At 41.0% G+C, this 23,639-nt stretch overlaps 1 protein-coding gene across 6 annotated transcripts in view; it reads right to left on the reverse strand.

Moving 5' to 3' along the window:
• Positions 1-1,222: 1,222 nt before the first annotated feature.
• The window catches only part of BMPR1B (bone morphogenetic protein receptor type 1B), a 229,067-nt gene continuing 206,650 nt past the window's right edge, over positions 1,223-23,639 (reverse strand). For all 6 annotated transcript variants that reach the window (XM_088057152.1, XM_088057151.1, XM_005517471.3 and 3 more), the window contains 9 exons: positions 20,117-20,219; positions 19,036-19,138; positions 12,861-12,957; positions 11,914-12,052; positions 6,901-7,093; positions 6,168-6,465; positions 3,703-3,878; positions 2,300-2,430; positions 1,223-1,562 (listed from right to left, as the gene is read on the reverse strand). In XM_088057152.1, coding sequence (XP_087913278.1) covers positions 1,437-1,562; positions 2,300-2,430; positions 3,703-3,878; positions 6,168-6,465; positions 6,901-7,093; positions 11,914-12,052; positions 12,861-12,957; positions 19,036-19,138; positions 20,117-20,219 — 1,366 coding nt within the window. In that variant the 3' untranslated portion in view covers positions 1,223-1,436. The remainder of the gene's footprint in view (positions 1,563-2,299; positions 2,431-3,702; positions 3,879-6,167; positions 6,466-6,900; positions 7,094-11,913; positions 12,053-12,860; positions 12,958-19,035; positions 19,139-20,116; positions 20,220-23,639) is intronic.

Below are 23,639 nucleotides of genomic sequence, written 5' to 3' on the forward strand. Positions count from 1 at the left end.
TGGGAACCACAATGCTACACAGCCCCAGCCCAGCAGCTGAGCCTGGCACTACTGTGCAGCGGCTGCCAGAGGTGTGGAGGCTGCTGGAAGGCCACCCAAAATAGTAATGCAGATAAAGCTTGAGCCACTTGCCTGGTTTGTGGTGTCTCTCACTACAGCACAAGTGCTGGAGGCAGGTGCCCACTGCTGCCCACAGTTCCCAGCTCTCACCACCCACCTAATGTGTCCCACACTCCCTCCCAGTCACTTTCTACGACAGCCTCAAGGCACCAGGTCTCCTCACACTCAAGGAGAAATGATTGCCACCCCAGAAATGGGCACTTGTGAGGTTTTTCACTTTCCCTTAAAAAAGGGAACACAGATTTTGCTATTTTTTTTTCTAAGCTGTGGTTGTAGATGGACCTCTCACTTTTTACACAAATGAAACATCAAGTTAATAATTCCTTCTCACAAGGGGTTTCCTCTTAAATAGTGGTTGTTTGTGGGCTCTAGCAGTTTCAAATTACCCAGCAGATTCAAATGTGTACTTCATTTCCACTCACACACAAAATACTTTATTTTGCAGTGGGGGAAAAGGAAGGAAAAAAAAAAAAAAAAAGCCAAGAAAAAGGGCACTTGTTTATCACTGTGGTACTATCCTCATCACATTTCCTGGAAACATGGAAGATCTTCTATAAACAAGTCACACCAAAGCATATTCATATAGCTCCCAACTACCTTAAACGAAGCATGACCTTCCTTGGGACAGGCCACCCACAGGAATCAGGCCACCCACACCAAGGGGGATGGCAGGGATGTAACTGGGCTCCACCTCTGTACTGTGAGAATCACTTGCACACGCAGGCTTTGGAAAGTTATCTCCACAAACAGGCATGTTGTGGAGATTTAAGGCAGCCATGACAGCTCCTCTGAGCTACACAGATCCACTCACCATTTTTTTTAAATTTTTTTTTCCTAAATGCTGGAGTGCAATAGTCTTTTTGGAAATGAAAAAGTTGGTTTGCTTTCATTTTCAGCAGTTTCCTCTAATTTTTTTTAATGTAACAATATACATCTTTTTTTTACTTCTAACCCAAGAGTTTTATTTTCATAAAATTTAAAGCAGTATCTTTTTAAACAATCAAAACAATAATAATAACAATAATAATAATAAAATAATAAGTGGCTTTCATGGAAAGCAACATGCATAATCTTAAACCAGTTACTAAAACTGTATTTCCCCATGTAAACAAGGGCAGACAAGCCTCTTCAATCTTGCATGTCAAAATTCAGGTGATTTTTGCAACGGATAGTCTCCTCCAGAACTCACAGCTGCTCTTCAGCATGACTCCTCCATTCAAGGTACTTAGCAAAGACTTTTGATACAACTTCAGGACTTCTGCCTGCACAAGAAAGTTCATTTCCAGGGGCCTCTGCTGGAGTTGTCTCTGGCAGAGTCAGAGTTTAATGTCCTGGGACTCTGACATTTTGGCAAGTGTTTTCTTGACGCGCAGGGCTGTGAGCCGGGAGGCAGGGCTGTGAGCCCAGCACTCCATCATCAGCTTCCCCATCTGCCGTAGGCACTGCGGAGAGAAGCGGGAGAGAAAGTCCCACCGGGGTCAGTGGATGAGGAGACTGCAGTTGTTGGCAATGCTGGAAAGCTGAAGGGAAAAAGGTCTTTTCTAAGGGCAGTGCAGACCCTGAAAGGCATTACACATAACCACCAGCGCTGCCCAGACCAGCCAAACATGTTTCACGTAGATTAATGTACATTTTTATAAATGCATTTTTGGTAATACACAAACACTGTGGAGTAACAAACTGACCATTTATTGCTGGAATGCCTGGGCGGGGATTACCAAGGATGCTAACCAATTGTTCAAGAGCAGCTATTGGAATAAGCCTCCCCAATCTTTGACACATATGGTAGGAGACCAAACACCGAGTACCACCACACAAAAGCTCTTCTGGGAACTGATAATCCTTCCTTCAGTGTTTCCAACCCCAGTCTGGAGGCTCAGAGGGATTTGGCTATGGAGAGGATGAGGCAGGTGAGTTTTGGTTAGATCTTCTCACACTGGCTGTTGCACAAGACCTCAAGCAGCCCAGGGAGGTTGGTTTTTTCCCCTCACATTCACAAATCTCATGACACCTAAATCTTTCACCTCCCCGCAGAATATTCATCTACATGCTGCTATTCCCAAACGGCAGCACCAGTGGTAAATAGCCTCCTCCCTCAAAATGATGCAGAATTGGGTCAATCTCACTCACTAGCTCTGATTAAAAGCGCAGACTGCATGTTAAGAGGGATGATAGGTACCTCATCACTGCTCCATCTGTTGGGAAATGAGGGGCGTAGTCTCTTGATGCACACGATCTCCCGCATGTCCTCGTACGAGGGGTCGCTGGGCACCAGGTCGTGGTATGGAAGCTGGTATTCCTCAACTATTCCTGAAAGAAGCAATTAGTTGCCTGTCACTTGCAGGAAAAATGTTCCACTCTCCTCTTCCCCTCTCATTTTATAACAGATTGGCCATACTGCCTAACAGTTGGGTGTACTTCCCTTAAAAAGGACTTGCCTGCGCTAGAAGTTTATTCCACAGACAAATTCCAGTGTAACCATTGCTGTGTAAAGACTGGCTAGGTATCTTAATTAATTACACTTAATCAAAGTGTAGTGACTTGCCAAGTGAGACAGTTTCTACCACTGCTGTCCAGTCCAGCAATCTCCCAGTAAGTTCTCACAGAAAGAGCTATTAGCATAGGGTCTGTATCAGAGTAATTTGAGAGAGAATTAACCTAAAGTTATGTCTCCTTCTTATCAGTGGACCTGGAAAATATTAAAGGGCGCTTCTGTGCCTCTTCAGAACACAGCAAGGTACCATTCTTTGTGCATAGTAACAGTGACAAAAATATTACAGATTTCACATCACAACATTGCAATACACGTCACCAGCTTTTAAACACGGGGATTCTGCTGCTCACCGACAACATTCAGCTCCTCTAGGGTGAGCATTCAGCACAATCCTGCAGGATTTAAAGACCCTTAAAGGTATGCTGAAGGTAGCAGAGACCCAAGAGAGACATGCTCTCCTCTTACCACCAAACTGGCACAGAACTGCTACCAAGTAATTTCTGTGCATTTAACTTTCTCAGTGGGAAAAGAGAGGTAATAACACCCATCACCTCTGCACTGCACTAACCTCTATATGCAGGAAGAGGGAAATGAAGCACATCACTGGTATGACAGTGATGTCACAAGTGCCACCTCCCTCCGGTCTTCTGCTACTTGTCTCGTAAACAGATTATTTATTTCAAAGAGTAGCACAGCAAACCCCAAACTGTTCATCCTCCTCCTTCCATTTAACTCTTAACTAAATTAAGAAATCACTGTTTTCTTTCTGCTAAATTAGCTGAACACCCCTAGTCCAGCAGAAACATGATGCCTTTAGAAAAGGTCCTCAAATGAGTTCCACACTTCCTAAGTGCAGGCATCCACTACCTTCAAACAAGCCATTAAAATACAGCATAATCTCTGCTGTTGAAATAACAATGACTGATGCTTTAAAGTAAGTTTCAACAAGAGAACAGATATTAAGAGAGTTACCTGTATGGCTTACCCACGTTTGCTTATTACTGTAAAAACAATTACCCAGAGAAGAAGGTGTAGTGGAAGGTTCAATGTTCACTGACACAATTGAAAGTGATCTCCCAGCTCTTTACCTCCTGAAACACATCTCCTTGCTATCTCCCAAAGGATGAGTCCAAAACTGTACATATCAGCCATGATGTAGGACTGAAAGTGACTTCTATTCAAGCTTTCATCCAGCACCTCAGGAGGCATATAACGTTTTGTTCCTACACGGGTATTTGGAGGGATGTCTACCTCATTTGTATCACTAAAAGAAAAAGAAGGAAAGAAAAGGGCATCAAACATACAGTAAAGTGACTTGAAAAGAAAGCAATTTAGGTGGAAGAAGTAGTAAATCCACACCACATCCACTATCAAACAAGGTCGAAAGTAATGCATAATCTTAATGGAACAATTCTTGCAAGAAAAGCCTCTTAGTGTGAAGGCAACCCTCCTTTAAAGGACGACCTGCCTGAGGCTATGTTAAGCATTCAAATGCAGAAGCACAATAGAGATAAGACTCAACAGGGATGCTGTAACATTTGTGAGATTTCATTAGCATTAGCCCGAGCTCTAATGTTGGTGATAACAATCAAATCCTCATTAAACGCTGTTTTCTTAACATACTCCACCACCTAATGCTTCAGTCTCAGCAATTAAGGGGGGACACTAAGTAGCTGAGGCAGTATCTCTTAGCTGTAGCAAATCAGATCTGCAAGGAAGATGAATCCATTATTTTTTGCAAGCATTATGTTTGATTCCTCCCAACCTTTACACGTCAAGATATGCAGACACAGAGAGATAAATGCATAAAAGCATCTAAGCAAATGTGTTACACCTCACACATTGACCAGGAAGAGATGACATACAGGAAAAAAATTCCCATTAGTTATGTGAATGGATTCTTGTTTTTCTTATTAACTCAGATTCAGCTACATCAGTTTCAATATAGTTAAAAGTCTAATATGTGGCATATATTCTGGTTTATTTTCCTTTCCTCACCTTCAAAATGTATGTATTTTAAATACGATGGATACAACAGAAGTTCACAGAATAATTATATTTCAGTAGCTTTCTTCATGTACAGCAATTGTTTTTTCACCTACTGATATGAAGAAAATCTGAGTCTGTGGTACAGCCAGTCACCTACACAGTCATTAAAGCACACACGTGCTGGTGGCACTACTGTACACCTCCAAGAATGTAACATAAATCCAGTGACCTGCACTGTCTTGCAATATTTCAAATGAAATGGGAACACAAAGAACTTTATTAGAATCATTAGCTTCACCAGAGCATACCCCTTCCAACTATTTTCTGTTCCCTGTTGTTGCATGAGAAATGCTGTCTGAGGAAGGATTTGGTATGAAAACAAGCCAAGTACATAACGTAAATTCCATCTGGAGTGTGAAAAATTTGTATTTCACCTTCTTTTGTAACAGCACTTGGTAATTCCTAGCTCTTCTTCATTCACAGCTAAGCAGTGTGCCGCTCTGTATTTGCCAGGCAAAGTACACCTGCAAAGGGTAAATTTCTTCCCTGAAACTTTTTAACAGTGTATTTTCAAGCTGTTGCTTTCTAGGCCTCTGTTCCTCAAAGGGAAAATATTCCTTTTTTGTCTCCTAAAGAAAGGTCAGGCTCATAAAGGAAATGCCTCACCAAGGAACCTGGCAGGTAAGTGAATGGTAAGAACACCTAAGAACTGCCTTTCCTTTCACTCTGAATAATTTCAGTTCAACATTCGTACTGAATTCCTAAATTTCTTAATACTCCTGGGAGCGCACAATTTCAAAGCTGACCTCCAAAAGGGAAACCTTCAGTCTATGTATTCTGGACACATTTCTGTGTACAGAAAAATCAGAAACTTTGGAACACATCTCCACCACCAGGACTACTGCTGAGAGCTCAAGCTCCTTTTGAACAGAGCTGTCAGAGAGCAGTGTCTCCTTATGAATCCCAGGAGTAAGTTCTACTTGTCTGCTCTTTCTAAGTTGTTTAAACACACAACCATTTTTTTAAAATCAAATTTAAAAGCCATTTCAAAAATCAAATCTGTACTTCGGCAATTTGATTTGTAGGAAATGAAACAAAAGACAGCCCAAATGGGGTCCTTTTCAATAAATCCCAGTTAGTAACTCGTGCAAATTCTTAGTATTTTTCTCTCTTAAGTTGAGAGTGAATTTTCATGGGATCAGACAAGCTGAATGCTTCCCTGACAAGCTCAGTGATGTGACTTCTACCTGTCAGTGCTACATCCTTTCACTGTGTGCCAGCAATCTTGGGGAAGCTATAGAGAATGGAGTGATGAACTCTGAAGCTTTATGCAAATGCAGCTAATGTGCTCAATTAATCAAAAAGTGACTGTTTATACACCTGCATGAGGTGTTGACATGACATTCTCCCCCACACAGGTAACCTCACACACAGATGAGCAGAGCCCACAAGGTGTGCACACACGCTGCAGGCGCTTCCTCACACGTGCACACTCAGTCACCAACTAAGGAAACTTTTGCACCTGATTTATTAACTTCTCCTCAGCCCCCTCACTTCCACTCACCTGATAAATTTTACAGCCAAGCCCAAATCTGCTATACAGCAGGTGCCATTCTTTTTCACCAGGATATTCTTACTCTTTAGGTCACGGTGGGCAATAGCAGGCTTGCCCTGAGTACTGAAGATCTCAGTGTGCAGGTGGCACAAGCCACTGACAGAGGAGTAAGCCAGCTTGAGCATGGCTTTTGTGTCCAAGGTAGTAGATTTCAGATAATCATAGAGTGAGCCGTTCTCATGGTAGTCAGTGATAAGATACAGCTGGGTCCAAGAGCCTGTACCTTTAATATCTGCAGCAATGAACCCTTCAAAAAGAAAAAAATATATTTTCAAATTAATATTTCTCATGGGGGTTTTTTTGACTGCTCAGAACTCTGGACTGTCATTCATTTCAGTACTTTTGTTTTAATAACATATTTAATTCCTTTCATCTTACTTCCATGCAACTGTGCCTCACCTCTGGCCTTTAAGGTACCTTCAGAAGCCCAGAAATGGATATACTGATGGCTGAAACAGGTTGTGTTTGGAATAACAACCCCCAAACCCCATTATTTTTTTAACTTTTATTTATGTTTCAGTAATCCTTTCAACAACTTTCCTTTGAAAAGCACTGGGTGGCTAATTGCAGAGCACAGAAGGAAACAAAGCACATCGGAAAGGACATCAGATAACAGCAAATACAAAATTGCTAATCTCAAAAACCTGCTCACTATCAAATAATTCTCTTTCACTTCACTCACCAAGAATATTTTCATGTCTCATCAGGACAGTCTGGTAGATTTCTGTTTCTCTGAACCAGCTGGCTTCCTCTGTAGTAAAAAACACTTTCACTGCTACCTTTTCGCCACGCCACTTTCCCATCCAGACTTCTCCATAGCGACCTTTTCCAATCTGCTTCACCATTTGAATCTGCTTTGCAATGGTCCTTTGAACCTGTGAAATGCCAAGGCAGATCTTACACCTTGCTCAGTGGGAATCTCCACATTCACCTCCCTCCTCCTGTATCTCCCTCCCACACATCCAGCCCAGAAGAGAGTGGAATATGCAGCCATCGTGGCACGGATTTCAGCAGCCCTCCACAACTGCAGACACTTCCTGCCCTCTCCAGGACACGCTGCTGCTGAGGACATCCCCACCACTACACTACAGAGAAGCCTTTCCATGCATACTCAAGATATACTGTGGTCTCTCTAGAAACTCCACCAGCAGTGTAAAGGAAATGTTTGTCCCTGTACCCTGACTTTTCTTATTTTTCTCCGAGATGTAGTGCTTGGTGGATTTTTTTTTTGTTATTTTTGGAAAGGTTTTGACAGAAAACACTTCTGGTCACATCAATGCAGTCCAAATTCCAAGGGGGTAGGTAAAACATTTTAATTAAGCTAAGTAATGATATTTGTTACATAGTCAACACTGCTGAGACTCAAGGCTAGGGCTCGCAAGAGTCAAAAGCCTTAGAGCTCCAAAATGATCAAAATTACAAAATTCCCTTTTTTTTTTTTTTTTTTAGGATGATACTTTCTATCACCTTCCTTGAAATTGCCATGCCTAATTATTTCAAAAGAGACATTTGGTGTTAGGAAACTCAACCACTACTTAACAGAGTTAAAATACAGGTGCCTACATTGATCTTAATAATCATCATTAGCTATTAATAAAAAGCAATTTCCCCCCCAAAATATTTGAAAGAACAGCTTTCCAGCGCCTGTGCCAGCTTTGTCAGCAGCTGTACTGAGCTAAGGCTAAAATCATGGGTATTGCAAGATCAATGTCCACAGCAGCACTGCAGAGCTGCTCTTCATGACAGGCTGCCTCTACATTTAACAAGCTTTTACAGCCACAAAAAATCTTGGACAAATGGAGACTAATAATCTCATCAGATTCGAGCATGTCTGCAGATCATGTCTTTCTAGAAGTTCACAAATAAAAATGCCAGTGGATGCTGCAACACAACTCACTGGTGTTGGTGGCTGACTCTGCCTCCCCCTAAGAAAACAGGAGATTCAAGGTCACCCTCTTGTGCTACAGTGTTGCCAGTTCAATCCACCGCTAATGAGGCTTTGCCTGGTAGGACTTGGTAAGATTTTGAAAGAACATTGCTGCCAATGCAAGGAGATTTTCATTTTTCAGCAATTGGCAAAATCTGGGCAAGTTCAAATTCATGGCCTCTTGTTCTGTTTTGCCACCATCCAGATACAAAGCTCCAGAGTTTTACTGCAGCAAGTGACTGACTGCTCTAGCTGAATCCCTATGAAATCATATTCATTTCATGAAGTCCAAAATATTTTTGCAATCTTGGCTGACAGAAATGAGCAAAACTTGATTGTTTAAATCATTTGCTTCCCTTGTTATGCTTGGGAGTTCCAGGGGAAGCTGAGCAGGACTGCCACAAACCCACTGCAGCACGAATGTGTGCTCAAAATCTATTAGGTCAGGTCTATCATCATTCATTTTTTAAGTAAACCACTGGTTTTCATATTGGACAATTTTAAGAAGCAGATCATACAGTGGTATTTGTGCAAAGCTATTTCAAATATCCCAGTTTTCTTGTTCTGCCATTTAAACAGAATTCCATTTTTCCAGCCCTGCACTGTATTATTAGATGTTCTAGATGGTAGTTTCAGTGCCATTATTTTTGATTAACATCAGTGAAAGCCAACAATAGAGATTAGCATTAATTTTTTAAATTGATTTATCTTTTATACTCTCATATAGTGATTGAACAATAGTTATATTACATTGGAATTTTGCTGTAACATTTCGTAATGTCATTTTAGCATTGTTCCTTTCTATTTTGCCCATTTTAAAAATGCATCCTGAACAATAATGTAGTTACATCAAGTAACTTAATTTGTGGAAATATATGTAATGGCATCATAAAGTACATGCAATTACAATACTTAATGATGAAAAGTTCCTTATTAGATTACATTAAGAAAATGAAAAACACATTTCTGTTATGGGTTTTCAGGCGGCAGAATACTATGAGAAAGGCCTTAACCTGGTTTCCTCTTGCTAGAACCGGTCAAATGGTTTCCTATGAACAATTTATTTTATTTTAAGGAATTCAGCTTCTTCTTGAATCATAAATCAATTATGATTTCTAAAACAAATAGGTTAATCAAAATTGTTGATTGAACTGTAAGCATGCTGAATGATGTGATCCTGTGAGTTATTTATTTACACTGAGTGGGACTGGGGGTTTCTTATTTCCTTTTAGATCTCTGTATTTTGCTGCTTGAGCTCTGTAAGCAGCCAGGTAAGGTTACATGACCTTTTCCTTCGTCTCCCCGAGTGGAAACAATCCAATTACCAACTATTTCTACTTTCCTGGCATTCAGCTAGACGTGTTCAGCTACTGCAGATGAAAATTTAGACAGACCAACCTTTTTCAAATTTAGTATTTTGAACAGAGAATTCATACCTATGGCTCAGATGTAGTCCCTTGAAAAGTAAAATTCAAGGGAGGGAAATTATGAAAAAAATGTGTGAGAAGGTAAAAAACAAATTGTAGTTCAGGAATCGCTTCAGACAGACCATTTTGCAGCATATGACCTGCAGCAAACTCTTCTGTCAGAGGTACTACAGACAGGTCAGGATAAAGAATGCCTGCAGATTGTTATCACACTGACAAATTCTTGGCTAATACTTGTTTTGGGTTTAATACTTGTACCCATTAGAAAAAACATTCTACACAGAGGAAAAACATTACTGGTTAGCATAAGGTGACATTTTGCATTAAATTTGCATCTTACTTTCCTGAAATTATAACCCTGGATGTTTCAGTCTTTGCATAAGAGACAAGGTTAAAAATAAGCTCCTGCTTATAATTAAACAAAGACCAGAGCATTACTGCCAGGCACTTTCTACACACTGGTTTCAGGCATGGGCCCAGGGCTATCTCTGCTTTTCTGCTGAACTCACAATGGTTGTAGCTGTCTGGGAAATGCAACAAACACCTACTGCCAAGCACAAGATCCATTTTCTTCTTTTCCACTCAAAATCACTACTAATAAAAAAAGTGATTTTTTATAAAAAAATATGCATCTTTTTTTAAGCAAGGGGAGATTGGGGGGGGTGTAAGAGTTCCTAGAGGAAAAACACTTGGTCTAGTGGCTGCAAAGTGTCCAAGCTTGAGAGAAGTGGCTTGACAGAGGACTGGATGGTTTCTGCCTCATGGAGCAGTGGCAGAGCTCTCAGAGCTGCTGAGCAATGCCCCAGCTGGGATGTCACCTTGGCCATCACAGCAGCTCAGCAGCAGGAGTTGGCTTTCCCATCCCCTACACGAGCAGACCTGGGGACACCACTGAGACCACAGATCCCTCCTTCAAACTGCTCACTGGGACAGAGGAAGGCACAAAGAACAAGCAGCCATAACTGGCACTGCTCCAGCTTTGTGGGATCATGAAATGAAGGACTGAGCCATGCACTGCTGTGAGGTGCCCCAGGCCACCTGGTACCCACATGGGCTGCTGGAAACACATTCTCTCAGAGAAATACAACCAAGTTCCTTGTATTTGCTCTAAATTATTACATTTTTTGTCATTGGAACAAGAGAAGACAAAGACCTTGATGTGGGAGGTGTTATGGAAAAAAAATCCAAACAAACAAACAAAACAAAAGACAAACAAACAAAAACCCCCAAAAACAAAACCAACAAACCCCAAAGTAAAAAACGGAAGAATCCCTCGCAATTAAATCAACTGGAAACTCATTAGGAATGGTCCTAAACTCCACACAAGATCTCTCCCTTTCCATGGGTGTTAGAAGGACACTGGTATGGGAAAGGACAAAGCTTTCTTAAAGCCGAGAACAAACCCAGCCTGTTGCTTTATTTTTAAGAAAATATAAAACTTTCCATTTAATGTCCTCTTTAGGGTGTTTAAAAAATATGTGTGGGCAAAAACCAGACAGATAGTACATGGTACTTGGAAACTGGAAAACACCTACAGTAGTAGCATCGCTACAAACCAATAGGTTTGGAAGACCTATTATGAGGGATGTATCCATTCTGAAAAATGAAAATGAAATCTATTCTGATTTCTCAGAGGCACTTATTTTAAATAAGTAACCTAGCATTTTTACCAATTCTTTTCCACCAGTGATGATCCCCAGAAACAAAATCCCCTGGTGAACAGAACTATATTGCCACAGAACCTTCTTCCTTTTCAGTGGGTTTAGTAATTCTGGAGTCTGTTTTGAAATAATCACAAACTTCATCCCTGTGCCTTTAACCTTCGAGATTGCCGTAATACAAAGAAAAAAAAATCCCCCTTGACTTCTGAATGCAAAGTGAAGCCTACAAATAAAAAGGTTCCAAGTTTGACAAGTTACAGTTCCCTTCAGAAAAGATGCGTCAGTGTTTGAGACTGACGTGCATGTGTGTGTGCCGCACATACAAAGGAAGAAAACAAGATCAGTGGGCCAGGTGCTGTCCTGAACACTGAAGTAAATCCTGATGCACTTCCATGAGCTCTCTTAGCTTTTACTTGCCCTATGGTATCTAAAATAAGAAATTAAATGAGGTAGAAAAGCAGTAGTAAAAAACCTTTTTTGGCTTAGTTCACATAAAAAAAGTCCTGTGCTTCTAAACAGCTGTTCTCCAGTTTAAATCCTTGTCATTTCTGGTAGAGAAAAAAACCCAAACAAACCTAAAACAACAACTGAGGACATGTAAATGGAATTTTTGTGCCTCTTCTACCTCTACACATTTTTTTTGCCTTGAAATGTGCATTAAAATAGTATTGCTTCCTTACCAGGAGAGGGAGCCCAGAACCGCTCCCTGAGCTCTGGGACTGCTCGATCAAATCCTTCAGGGACTCTCCAGGGGGAATGTAGGTCTCATCCTGCTCCAGCCCGATGCTGTAGTGGGGCCTCGTCTCTTGGCGTTTGTATCTGACGTTTTACACAAAAAACAAGTGAGTTTTGAATACAATGAACACACGTGCAATGAATAATGCACGTGTCCTTCACATTTCCTTCATTTATAGTCTAACAGCTTTCTCTGATTCCCTGAGGAATACACTGGACTCACGGGCCAAAATTTTTCATTTTATTTTTAGCAACTGTGTTCAGCATTAAAATTCTAAGTATAACACTCAAAGGCCATGCAGTCTGGGGTGAATTTGCAAAGCAACCAAATGTTTTCCTTTCAGAAACTTAAATATGTCTAAAACACTGACCAATTAAGTAACTTTATTTTACTGTCTGCAGTGCATTTCTAGGAGCCAGAGGAGGTAAGGTCATGGAATCTGGGAATATGTAAAAAATGTGCCAAATTATTAAAATGTAATGCATGTAGATTATGATAACATTCTAAACACATTTACTGACCTTCCAGTATCATCATCTTTTTTATGATAAGCTCTTTATCACATAAACAAATTTTAAAGTCTTAGATATATTTCCCTTATAAAAATTTCCCTATAGAATTTGTCCTTTGGCCTTCTCAGTAAAGAATAATCTGTGCTTCTACCTGAATAGCATTTTAGGATGTTGAGTGAAAGATTCTGTATTAAATACATTACACAGGTATACCCGTGAATAGCATTAATAAACTACGCTTTTTTTTTTCTCATGATAAAATTACAGTTTCTCATTTCTTTTCTTTAAGGTCACTCCTATTTCTTTCAAATTTTTAAATCTATAAAAAGGTGAATGTTGGGAGAAACATTAACAAGCTGCCAAAATATTCCTTATTCACCTTAAGTAGCAGAATATGATGATAAGCAGCAGCAGGATGCTGCAAACAGTGGCAGAAATCAGCAGGGCCTTGTGGTGAATGTTTCCTTCAGCAAAGTCTGGGGTTAAAAAATGAGAAAGGAGGAAAGTTTAGAAAGGGAGATGGTATGAAGTCAATGTCAGAAACGCACTGAGCACAATGATCATTTCCGCTCTTTTCTCATAATTCCTGTACAGGATACCCCAGGATTCCCCAGACATTTCGTGGGCTTCCTCTTTGACCCTCACTGACCAGGACAGAACTGACACTTCCAAAAGCCTATTTGGCTTATCAGTCCTCACTCAGGCAAAACATTGTCTTGATTTGCAGTTCCTTGTTTGTCTCTTAATGAAAAATCAACCAAGACCTGTAGCTCTACATCTTAACATGAGTGATCAGCCACAGCATGCAAAAATTACTGCCTTTTTTAAACACTCAGATTAAGTAGCATCCTGTTGAGTAGTTAATACAGCAAAACAAACAAACAAACAAACCAACCCCAACCAACACCAAACTGCATTTATCCTAGAAGGGAAGATGTGGAAGACCATTTAACCTCAAGAAGGCATGCCATGAGAGGCCTTGAAAGTCGATTTCCATCACTACAGAAAAATTTGTCTCTTAGATCCTGTTTTAAACACCTGAGCAGGAATTTCCTTCTTCATTAACTCTGTAGCAGCCCTGTATGCCAGCAAGGCGTTCCTGTGCTAGTGGGCAAAACTAGCCTTCCAGCAGCTCTTCCATAAAACACTTTGAAAATAAAACATGTCAAGTAACTTGTTGAAAATGCTGTTGCATAAAAACTATTAAAATGTTTCAGTCAACCTTTGTATGGAAGACTCATACACTCCTTTAAAGTGTAATATTAATCTCCAAATTTGTGTTCTCAGCTCAGGCAAGCAAGTCTGACCTTCATGCATGCTTTTCTGCTGCAAAACAAAGACATCCAGCTCTATTCTTTTTAACCTCCCCTGCCACCCAAACTCTCAAAATTATTGTATTTTGGCATGTGCATACACAAACCACCCTTCCAGTAATGGGATAATGCAAATGAGGGCCATTTTTCAGAAGCTCTTCCAGCCTTGCCATCTTGCATCCTTCACTCCAATGCCTGACACATCGAAGAATGCAAGAAATCCATCCTTATTGACTGGTCCAGGGAACGATGTTATTATGTTTCAGATTTACAAGGGTAATGAGACCAGGAGATTCCTAAGGGACGCTTAGTTTACTCTCAGACTCTTTTATTTTGAAGTATTCTAGTTTCTCTCTTTTTTTTTTTTTTTTTTTTTGTCCCAAACAATTTCTTTCCTTCCCTTTTCCGCTACAAACAAGGATTACCTACCAGCACACCACCTGATCACACTGGTCATGTTTTAACCTGCCATTACCTGCTCTGGGAGCACTGACAATGTAAACATTCAGGACATGGCTGATGCCTTTGAAAGGGGACTCTGACACGTTGTCTATCAGGAAAACACTTGAACCCACCCTTCTGCCTGGCACAGCAGATTTATCCCTGGCCTGCCACTCCAAGTGGGCTGTGGGTTGAAACCGAGAGCCCGCTGGGGAATCCAGAGCTCTCGTGAAGCTGATGGCAGCTGGGCAGGGCTGAGGGCTCTGGTTTGTGCTTTGTAAGCAGCCCGTGGCAGCCACCACCTCCCTCTAAAATTCTGTGGGTTGTAACAGTTTCAGATGTCGAGGCCCATCAGATGAGTAAGAGGAGCACAGAGATCATCAAGCAGCATTCTGTACCTGGGAGAAACCCGGATAACCACCCACAGCAAGGGCTCTCCCACTTCACAGAGATGGAACATGATGGAAGCTGGGCTTCTGTGCTTAGCAGTAATGAAAGCTGATGTCAGACACAGAGGGAACAATTCAGATCTTATAGTTGTGTCTGCTAGATGTTAAAGCCATGGAAATCTGTGCATTTTTGCAGACACAGTATTGCCCATGAAGTTGTTCATGCTGTCTGTGTGTGCAGGAGTATGTACATTTGGAGAGGGATGATAAACATGCTGAAATCTTGAATCAAATTCCCATGATTTTTAGGGTTTAAGTGATCCAAACCTTATGCTCAATGTTTCTAATGGGCTTCTGCCATTCAGAAAAGTAAATAAATGCAGTTTGGTTTTCCTAGAGGCCAGAAGGCATTTTGGCAGTGCTGTACGGTTCTCAGATGAACTTCAGGCTTCAACACTGCAAAATTCTTTGGGTACCCAAATGCAATTGGGTGAAGCAAATGTAAGGAAAGCATGAAAGACAAAGGAAAGTGTCCTAGTCTCCTTACTGGGAGCAGCTGACAAGCCTTTGACCAGGTGCAGAGCTGACCCTCTTGTGGTGGCTGGTGTCCCCAATGCCTAGAGTGGCATGAGCTCAGCAGTGGCTCCCTGTGCACAGCACAGGCATGCAACTGGCTCTCACAGGAGGGGAGATTTAGTTCCATATGCCTTTCTATTTATTTGCCTATTTGAGAGGCCATACTGATGGTAAGTGGGCTATTGTCCCACCTTTCATACACTTCCTGCGTTTTTGAACCATTCTGGCAGGATTGCATTTGCTTGCTAACTTGAGGATTTCATGAACCTGCTGGGGTGTGTGTGGACAGCACAAGATTAAATGCAAGCCCCCATCCTTACACCAGCAATGCCTGTTTGTTCTGCTGCACTAAGCCAGGCTGGATTTCTTCTCCTGCTCCTCCAGCCCAGGCTGTTCCCCACAGAGCAGCAGGACAAACCTCCCCTTTCCCTGCACTATTTGACCAGGAGGAGGGATGGGGCAGCTCAGCTCTGAGTCTGCCTGGAGACCTGCTTGTGGCTCTGAGGTGAACACTGTGGTGGGTCCCGGCAGTGCCAGTTTACATGATGGAGCTACTCTGTCCTTTAAGAAGTCCAGTGCTGTGCTTTCTACTGCTGTGTTACTTGGAGCTGCAAGGTGCCAAGCAGCAGGGTTATGAGAATAAGCAGCAGCTTCCACGGAGGCAGCAGTGAACGATTACTGGGAGCACGGTGTGGGAAGTGCAAAACAAACACCCAGTAGGTTTGGGAAGCCTCTTCACATACCTTGGCTGGCTGATAACAGTGAAGCCCAGCAAACACCACATTAACAGCTCCATGCTGTAGGAAAAGAGTGGTGCAGGCTGCTGTCAGCAGGGAGCTCGGAGAGACCAAGCTGCCTCTGTTACTCTCATGCAATTTCCCCCTCCTCCACCACTCCTTTCACTCACTGTCATCAGTGGGACCATGCTGAGGAGTGCATTGAAAATGCCACCCAGAAGGTTCAGAAGTCAGCATATCAAAGGGAGAGGAGGTTCTCCTCCCACCCCAGGTCCCTCCAGTTCAGAATGCTACAGTTATCCAAGTAAAAACGGCAGTGAAATCCGAGGCGTGGAGACTGTGTGCACACATCAAACCCCATCATTCCTCCAATCATTCCCTTGCCCATTCATCACTGGCTATACAGGCAGGGAGCCAGACATGGTGGCACCACCACTTCTGCTTATATAGGCTCTAAATCAGTGAAGACATATTTCTCCTTTTGACTGGTCTCAGCCTGTGCTTTCTCTGGGATTTCCAGGAATATCTTTTATTGTTTAAAGCAGAGGTGTTATATCAGACCCAATTATGGTTTTCATTTCCTTAATATGACAGATGTATAGCTGGCACAAGGATTTAATGGTTTCTCTGGGATATTTTATCCTGCTAGCTCTAGACCAAGATGAGCTCAAAACTCAGGCTTAGCTGTTGCTTCTTCCATCTTACTTAACAAGTCTTGCTTTGACCAGTGCTAATTTTTCTAGCTCTTATTTCATGTATGTGGTCCTCCTTTCTTTCCAGGGGGGAGAGGAGAAGGATAGGGTGTGGCATAAATCTTGCCTTGCAGCACATGCCAGGCCTCGAAAAGCACTAAGAGAACTGAGAGAAGACAAGTCACTTGCCTTTGTAGCTGTTACCTTGGTGCATGGGTCAGTTTTCAGTTCAACAGCCTCTGACCTGCAGCTGCAAGCTCTCCCTAGACTTTGTTTCCCATGAGCTATCACCTCAGACGCAAGAAGCCAAATTTCTGTTTGTTTTTTAGATGCTGAGGAGCATACCCTGAAGGCCAGAAAGTAATTCCAAGAAGCTTGTTTTTAAGCTCACCTCTCTTTCTCTGTACTTACCGTTTATGTTAAATTTGATATACAATTCTAACATTACTCAGACAATCACAGCCTAATCTAAATTCTTCCACAGTAGGAACAATAATCACAGCCACAGTACTGGGCACAGGCAGTAACATGTATTTGTGCTCAGTATTTGTACTTATACGCAGTGACGGTCTGTGGTTCAACCTGTGGCTTTTTTTTTTCTGAGGTTTCATATTAGGATACAGCAGCAACAAATTAAAACAGGCCTGGAACAAAGAATTACATATTAACTTAGGGCTTTAGTAAAGGTGATGACTTCTGCCCTGTTCAGCCACTTTTATTGAAGCAGTTCCTGAAATGCATTTCCACAAAACAGTCAGGACGCTGGTAGTTTGAGATCTTATTTAAAAAAAAAAAATTAAAAAAAAATAATCTTATGAGCGTGCTGAATGACTACATCACCTTTTGTCTGTCATGCTAAATAGTCAACTTTGCAACACAGAACAGCTGGAACCCTGCTCCAGCTTGAAAGTTTTCCATTAAAAAATATTCTCCCTGTAGTTCAATGGGTCTTGCCACCATGGTCCCCAAGCAATACTCTATTTACCCTATATACACACAGAACAAACCCAACATCAATCTAAACAACTTCTGCCACTACCGAAAGCTTGGTTCACTGCTTTCTGTATAAGCAGCAGATAGCATTGCCAAATAACTAAAATCTTAATAGGATGGATGTCTAGTGTTAGGCACTGATTCAGTATTTTTAAGTAGTCCTAATGTAGAATAAACTCAGCCACTAGCAAGAAGAAATCATGGCAGTGTTTTCCAAACTGATATTTAATGAAAGACTAAGTAAGTGTGAACAAATATTGACTGACTGCTTTTTTGGAGCTTCTCTCTCAGTCCAAAGAACTTTTTAAAATTAAATAAACCGACAAAGTAGTACATAACTCTTCTGTTGGAAGTCAGAATTTTATGAGGTTTCACTGTCTTAATGCCTTGCTAGTAAACAGTGGAGTATTTACATACTGCTCTCCGAAGGCCTGACTCTGCAGCCCATCTGTGCAGAATTTCACAGGCCTGAAGGGAACAGCTTACATGACTGAAGGCTTTCTCTGAGCATGCATTTGTGTAAGTATCTGCCATTGGTGAAATTAAGAGTGCATCTGTGCACCGATCTGGATCTTCAACACAGAATGCCGCAAACACAAATTCTTCTGCAACTCCGAACTGACTCCATGCTGACTACCACAATTCCTGCCGAAGCCAAGAGTTTACTATGGATGAATTTACACTTACTTAGGAATGCACTTCTATAAAATGTATTCTGAACATCCAGATAAAAACAGTTTTACCAGCTTTCAGAAAGTGATGTTTAAACAAACAAACAAAAATGCTAAAACCTTGCCTCAGCATTGACTAAGTTAATACATGTCCATTTGCTCTCAAATAATTTTTTTTTTTAAAAAGTGTGTGAGTTCTTACCCTATGTTATATTTTCAGCTACATTTTTCACATAAAAAATACGCTTTAGTGAATCATTATTGCCCTAAGTGCTGGATGATCAGGTCTTGCAAATAAGAAAAACTTACAGACTTGTGTCAACTTGAACTGACCAATTTGTGTGTGGAGTTATGAATGACAATAATGCAGTCACAGAGACTGGAGAGAGGAATCCATTTTATTATCAGGCTAAAAAAACACACAGCAAGTGTCATCCTCTGCCATGACCAGCCTAAGTCTTTGAGATGATCTCTGATAGCTCAGCAGGTCTGCACTAGGACAGCATCATGCAACTCTAATGCATCTCGTGTTGACTGCATGTGTGCAACAGAAATAACAGCAAGCATCAGCACCACTCCACACACAACCTACAGGAATGGAGATAAACTCTTTAATGCCATTTATCTATCTAATCACATGCTTTTGGGTAGGGGTGCTTCAGTCTGTGCTCTGTTTTTCCCTAAAGCACAAGGACCAACAGCAGGAAAAGATCATCTTAGGACTGGATTTTCTTCCCCTTACCTCGATTCTTCAGCGGTGGCAGCGTAGGGTGAAGGTGTCTATTACAGTAATCTTGGCCTGTGCAACATTCAATAGATCTTCTTTGGTGTGGAATAGGAGTGTCCTGCAACAAGCAATTCAGATAGAAAGCAAGTCATTACCTGTGTTGTAAATATCCACTGTCATTCTGGCACTTGAAAGATGTGCTTGCTAGCTGGACTGCAACCTGCTACAGATTTCTAGGATGCGTGGAGTAAGGATTTCTGCCAACCAGCATATCCAGCAATATTTCAACCAGGTAATTAAGACATTAATTAATTAAGATACTCCTAACTTACTCCTGTTGGTGCCTTAATGCTGCAGAAGGGACTGACTTTCTCTAATAGTGCAAGTCAGAAATGTGAAAGTCACATACATCCATGAGTTAGACCAAAAAAGAGTTAGTACAGGTATCCAAAACAGGTTAGTCAGGATAATACAGGAATTGCTGCATGGACTAATTCAGCTGCAGCATCTCGTCTCACAGGAAGCTGGATAAAATACCTTCCATTAACCATAATGATTAGATAATTCCTGTACTCATCTGAAAACATTTGAGATTAACATGAGGAAAGGCAACCACCTTAGAGGCACCTCGCTCCGTTTTCCATGACCCTTCCATTCCTGCAGTGATACTTTCTGTCAGGTGATCAGTGTACTTGAAGGGAGTATCTGGCACCAAAAATCCCAAACCCAAGTGCAACTGCTTGTAAGACATAGATGTTGCTGCAGTCCATCAAATAATACCCTAACTTTAGCTAGCATGGCCATTTGAGGCGTTAAGACTGCAATTTTATAAATCCAAACTTCCTCTGAGCAGGAATGTTACTAGTAGCAGCAGTGCCAAAACCAAAACCCATGGGTTGTTATTAGGAGTAGATATAGTATCATCTTTTGGGGATACAAATGCACTTCCCCCAGTAATCAATGCAGATCAACTATCTGCCAAATGAGCAGAAGTGAGAAACATGGACACAGCAATGTCTGTTGACTGCACATTAATTGAAAACTATCAAAAAGTGTCACGATGCAAGCGTCACTGTGGCAGAAAATGCTTCCTCACCCGACACTGGAAGTCTGAGCCCTCTAATCCAAGGCATCCCTTGGTGACTAAATGTCCACCAGACTCATCTTCTTCTATTATGGTGAAGCAGTAGCCATCGGTGCTGTGGATTGGAAAGAAGAAATCAGGAAAAGGCACTGAAGTAATAAATGTGCTGTTGAATGTTGTCTTAAACTTTGCTCCCTGCCAGGCAAATCTGCCGTTCACAAATGGACACACCGAGGTTGCTGTGGACCAGCTCCTGCACACACAAAGAAGCCTCGGAGCTGTGCACTTACCTTTGTGACATTTCACAGCCTAAACCCCGCTAACAAACACCCCAGTTCTCTGCCTGTGGTCATTAGTGCACTGAGACTCTGGAAACCCATGCAATGCAAGCTTCAGTGCTACACAAGGTCTGCCCTGGTGCAGGAACAAGGCACTGATATTTGCACCACTGCACAGACCTGAAGAAAGAAACACTTTTGAGATACTAAATGTAAAATATTATCACGAGTGATCTATGATTCCTGTTTTAACCGAACTGCAGCACTCCTGTGTATGAGTCCTTGAGTTATCATCAACACCTTTCATAGACATTTACTTGGGTTTTAAGGCTGAAGTGATCCAAAATGCTTCCATTTACAGGAATGTGCACAAGGGAGGGAAAGGATACTAACAGATGGCTAGATGGGGCTGGTGATAGATGTCCTTCCTTGATGAAGGTCAGATGCCTGAATGCTACGGAAAGAGGGAGTGGAGGGCATGGAAAGGGTGGCTGCATTTTATTGAGACTGCTCTACATTAAGTTCTCAGCACTCTGAGGGAGATATATAAAGTGTAAGAAACAAAAACTGACTGATTTTCAGGAAGAAGATCCAAAAATAAAGAAAAAACTCTTTAATATAAGATATTTAAGTCACAGAAAAATAAAATATTCTGTTATTTGCTCAGGAAAATAACACTGGCTATTATGTTCAATGAGTATTTTTCAGAAGAGAAGAAACAAACTCAGTTAAAACAAGGAAATAAAAAGAAAAAAAGATTAGAAAACTTAAATACAGCAAAAATTCAGATGATTTGCTCCTTACTTGAATGAAACAAGAGTCTAAAGAGCACCAGCAGCAAAGGTAATGAAGATGTAGGAAACAAGAGCCACAGTTACACACTTAAGAGACAAACACAATTTTTAAGTATTAGCTACACAACCGAGAGATGCTGCCTAGGATCACGTCAAACATTTTCTGTGGCATATTTTTATATTAGTGGCGCAGGGTCTAGCCACGGTAAACTTATTACTTCAAATAATAATCTATCATGGGTTACTGACTTCTGGATCTGAAAAGTAACCAACTGCTGTCATGTTACAAATTACTTTCTGGGAGAAGCCAGCAATGACTTCTACCCTTCTTCGACTTTGTACTTAGGAGTGAGGCGAAGGAGACAGTAACCCTTCTGGGCAACAACCACCTTGATGTCATTCCTTGAGCTGAAAAGATAGGAACAATAGGATTGCCAAGAGAGACTGTAAGGAATACATTAGAGTACAGTATCATATTAGATTACATTTTATTTGTTTGCATGGTGCCTTTGATTAAAAGTAATGAGTAAGTTTAACCCAGGGGACAGAGCAACGAAACAATAAATTGCTATCAAGTGAAACACAAAAATGGATTTGACAGCTAATAGGCCCCCACAAAAAAACCCAAAACTCTTGGTTCATGAAAGAAAAGCAGGGGAAGTAAAAGTCAAATTGTTTGCAAAAGGGGAAAAAAAGAAACAGAAAGTCAGCAGTTTTAATTCTATTTCTCTGACTTGTCATATGGGACTCTGGTTCTTAGATCACTTCTGAAAATTAAATTCAGAAAATTAAACTCCCCATGCACTCCCTCTAAAAATTTTACTCCAAATTTAAAAAGAAAAAATTAGTTTGGGTAGAGCAAAACAAAGAAATTATAAAGCTCCAAAAATAAGAATAAATCAAGCTCTTTAAAGACTTTAGAATAATGAAGGAAAAGTGAGAGGAAAAAAAAATAGCATTGCCGAGCAGAATAAACACTGGTATTGCTTCTATCTAGCTCTAAGAAAAATCTAAACAACAAAAAAGTTTTAATGCAATATAAGAACTCATGATCTTTTTGAGGATTTCTGAGGTGCTTGGGTGAGAGGGAGAAGGGACTTTTCTGAAAAGAAAGAAGGATCTCCTACCTGCTTCCCCCCTGTCACCCCTGCCCTGCTCTCCTGGTTCACAGAATGTCAGATGGACCACACACTGCGAGGAAAGGGCAGGGCACATCCCTGCTGTTTTATTGATTACCCCACCTCACACCTGACTAGGGTAGAAATGAAACTGTTCTTACTAATGCAGCCAGTAAGAAACAAGTCAGAGATGTACGCACAGTCTCAAATTTTATGTTTATTTTGATGACTACAGAAAGAGAAACATCTGTACATCACTGATACTTGCAAATCAGTATGAAAAACCTATTCTCCACCTCCTTGGAAAAAAAATGTATTATAGAACTGCTATTTTCTTAAATTTGCAATGTGAATTCTAATTTGGGGTAATTTGATTCTGTAAATGGTGTGTAAAGAAGGAATTCAATGTGCTTTTACTGGATACATCTGGGTACACATCCAGTAACCTCCTCCACTGAAGCACCATCTTAGTAGAGTAAGAGGAGTGATTAAATTCACTTTGCATGTGATCACTAATAAGCACAGATTTGCTATGTCACATAGTTGCCAAGAGTGAATTCTTACAACCAAGCCAAATGCCAGGAAAATAAAGGGAGTTAATAGCAAAACATGGACAGACACTGATATAGAAGGCACTGCTACAATTACAGATTACCACAAAGAAAGCAGGGATCTTAACTCAGACCTTTCCTAAATGTCACAAGACAGGAACCAAGGCCAGCAGCTTTGCATCTGCTCACACAGATGTCCCCACTGGCCAGCAGCCATTTCTCACAGAAGATGTGATTCCTCAGCTACCAAAACCTGCCTGCTGGAGATTTCCCACCCGGCTCTGTGAGTGTGAGACACAGCCAGGGATGGCAATATGTAACTTTGAAAAGCAACATCTTTCCCTCATTCAGTGCCTTTCACAAAGAGACATGTAACTTTCATAACTTGATGAAAACACCCCTTATCTTTAATTTGATTTCAAATGAGTCAATAGAACTATTATTACTTCTTCTCACTCCTCCTATTTATTCTCCTCATTTGGATAACCGAAAGAGCAAGAGCATCTCTTCACTTCCATCCAAAGCAACATGGCAAGTCTCCACAATCCTTTTAAAATGATCAAAAAATTTCCTGTATAAAGGAGGAAATTTAAAAATAAACATAAACATTAAAAATTTGAAAGGCTAATATTTAAGATCTCACCATAGCTCCTTTATCAGAAAACGTTCAGCTTTTCCCTAAAAATTAAAATTGATTAAAGCAGAAGTTGTCTGAACACAGTGCTTTGGCCATTGTCAGTCTTTATTCTTCTACATACCAAATTACAAAGAAAATTCAATCATATCTGGAGAAC

This window comes from Pseudopodoces humilis, chromosome 6 (assembly GCF_049639895.1).
Source record: "Pseudopodoces humilis isolate 2021_Gansu_Grassland_sample_001 chromosome 6, ASM4963989v1, whole genome shotgun sequence".
Lineage (NCBI taxonomy): Eukaryota > Metazoa > Chordata > Aves > Passeriformes > Paridae > Pseudopodoces > Pseudopodoces humilis.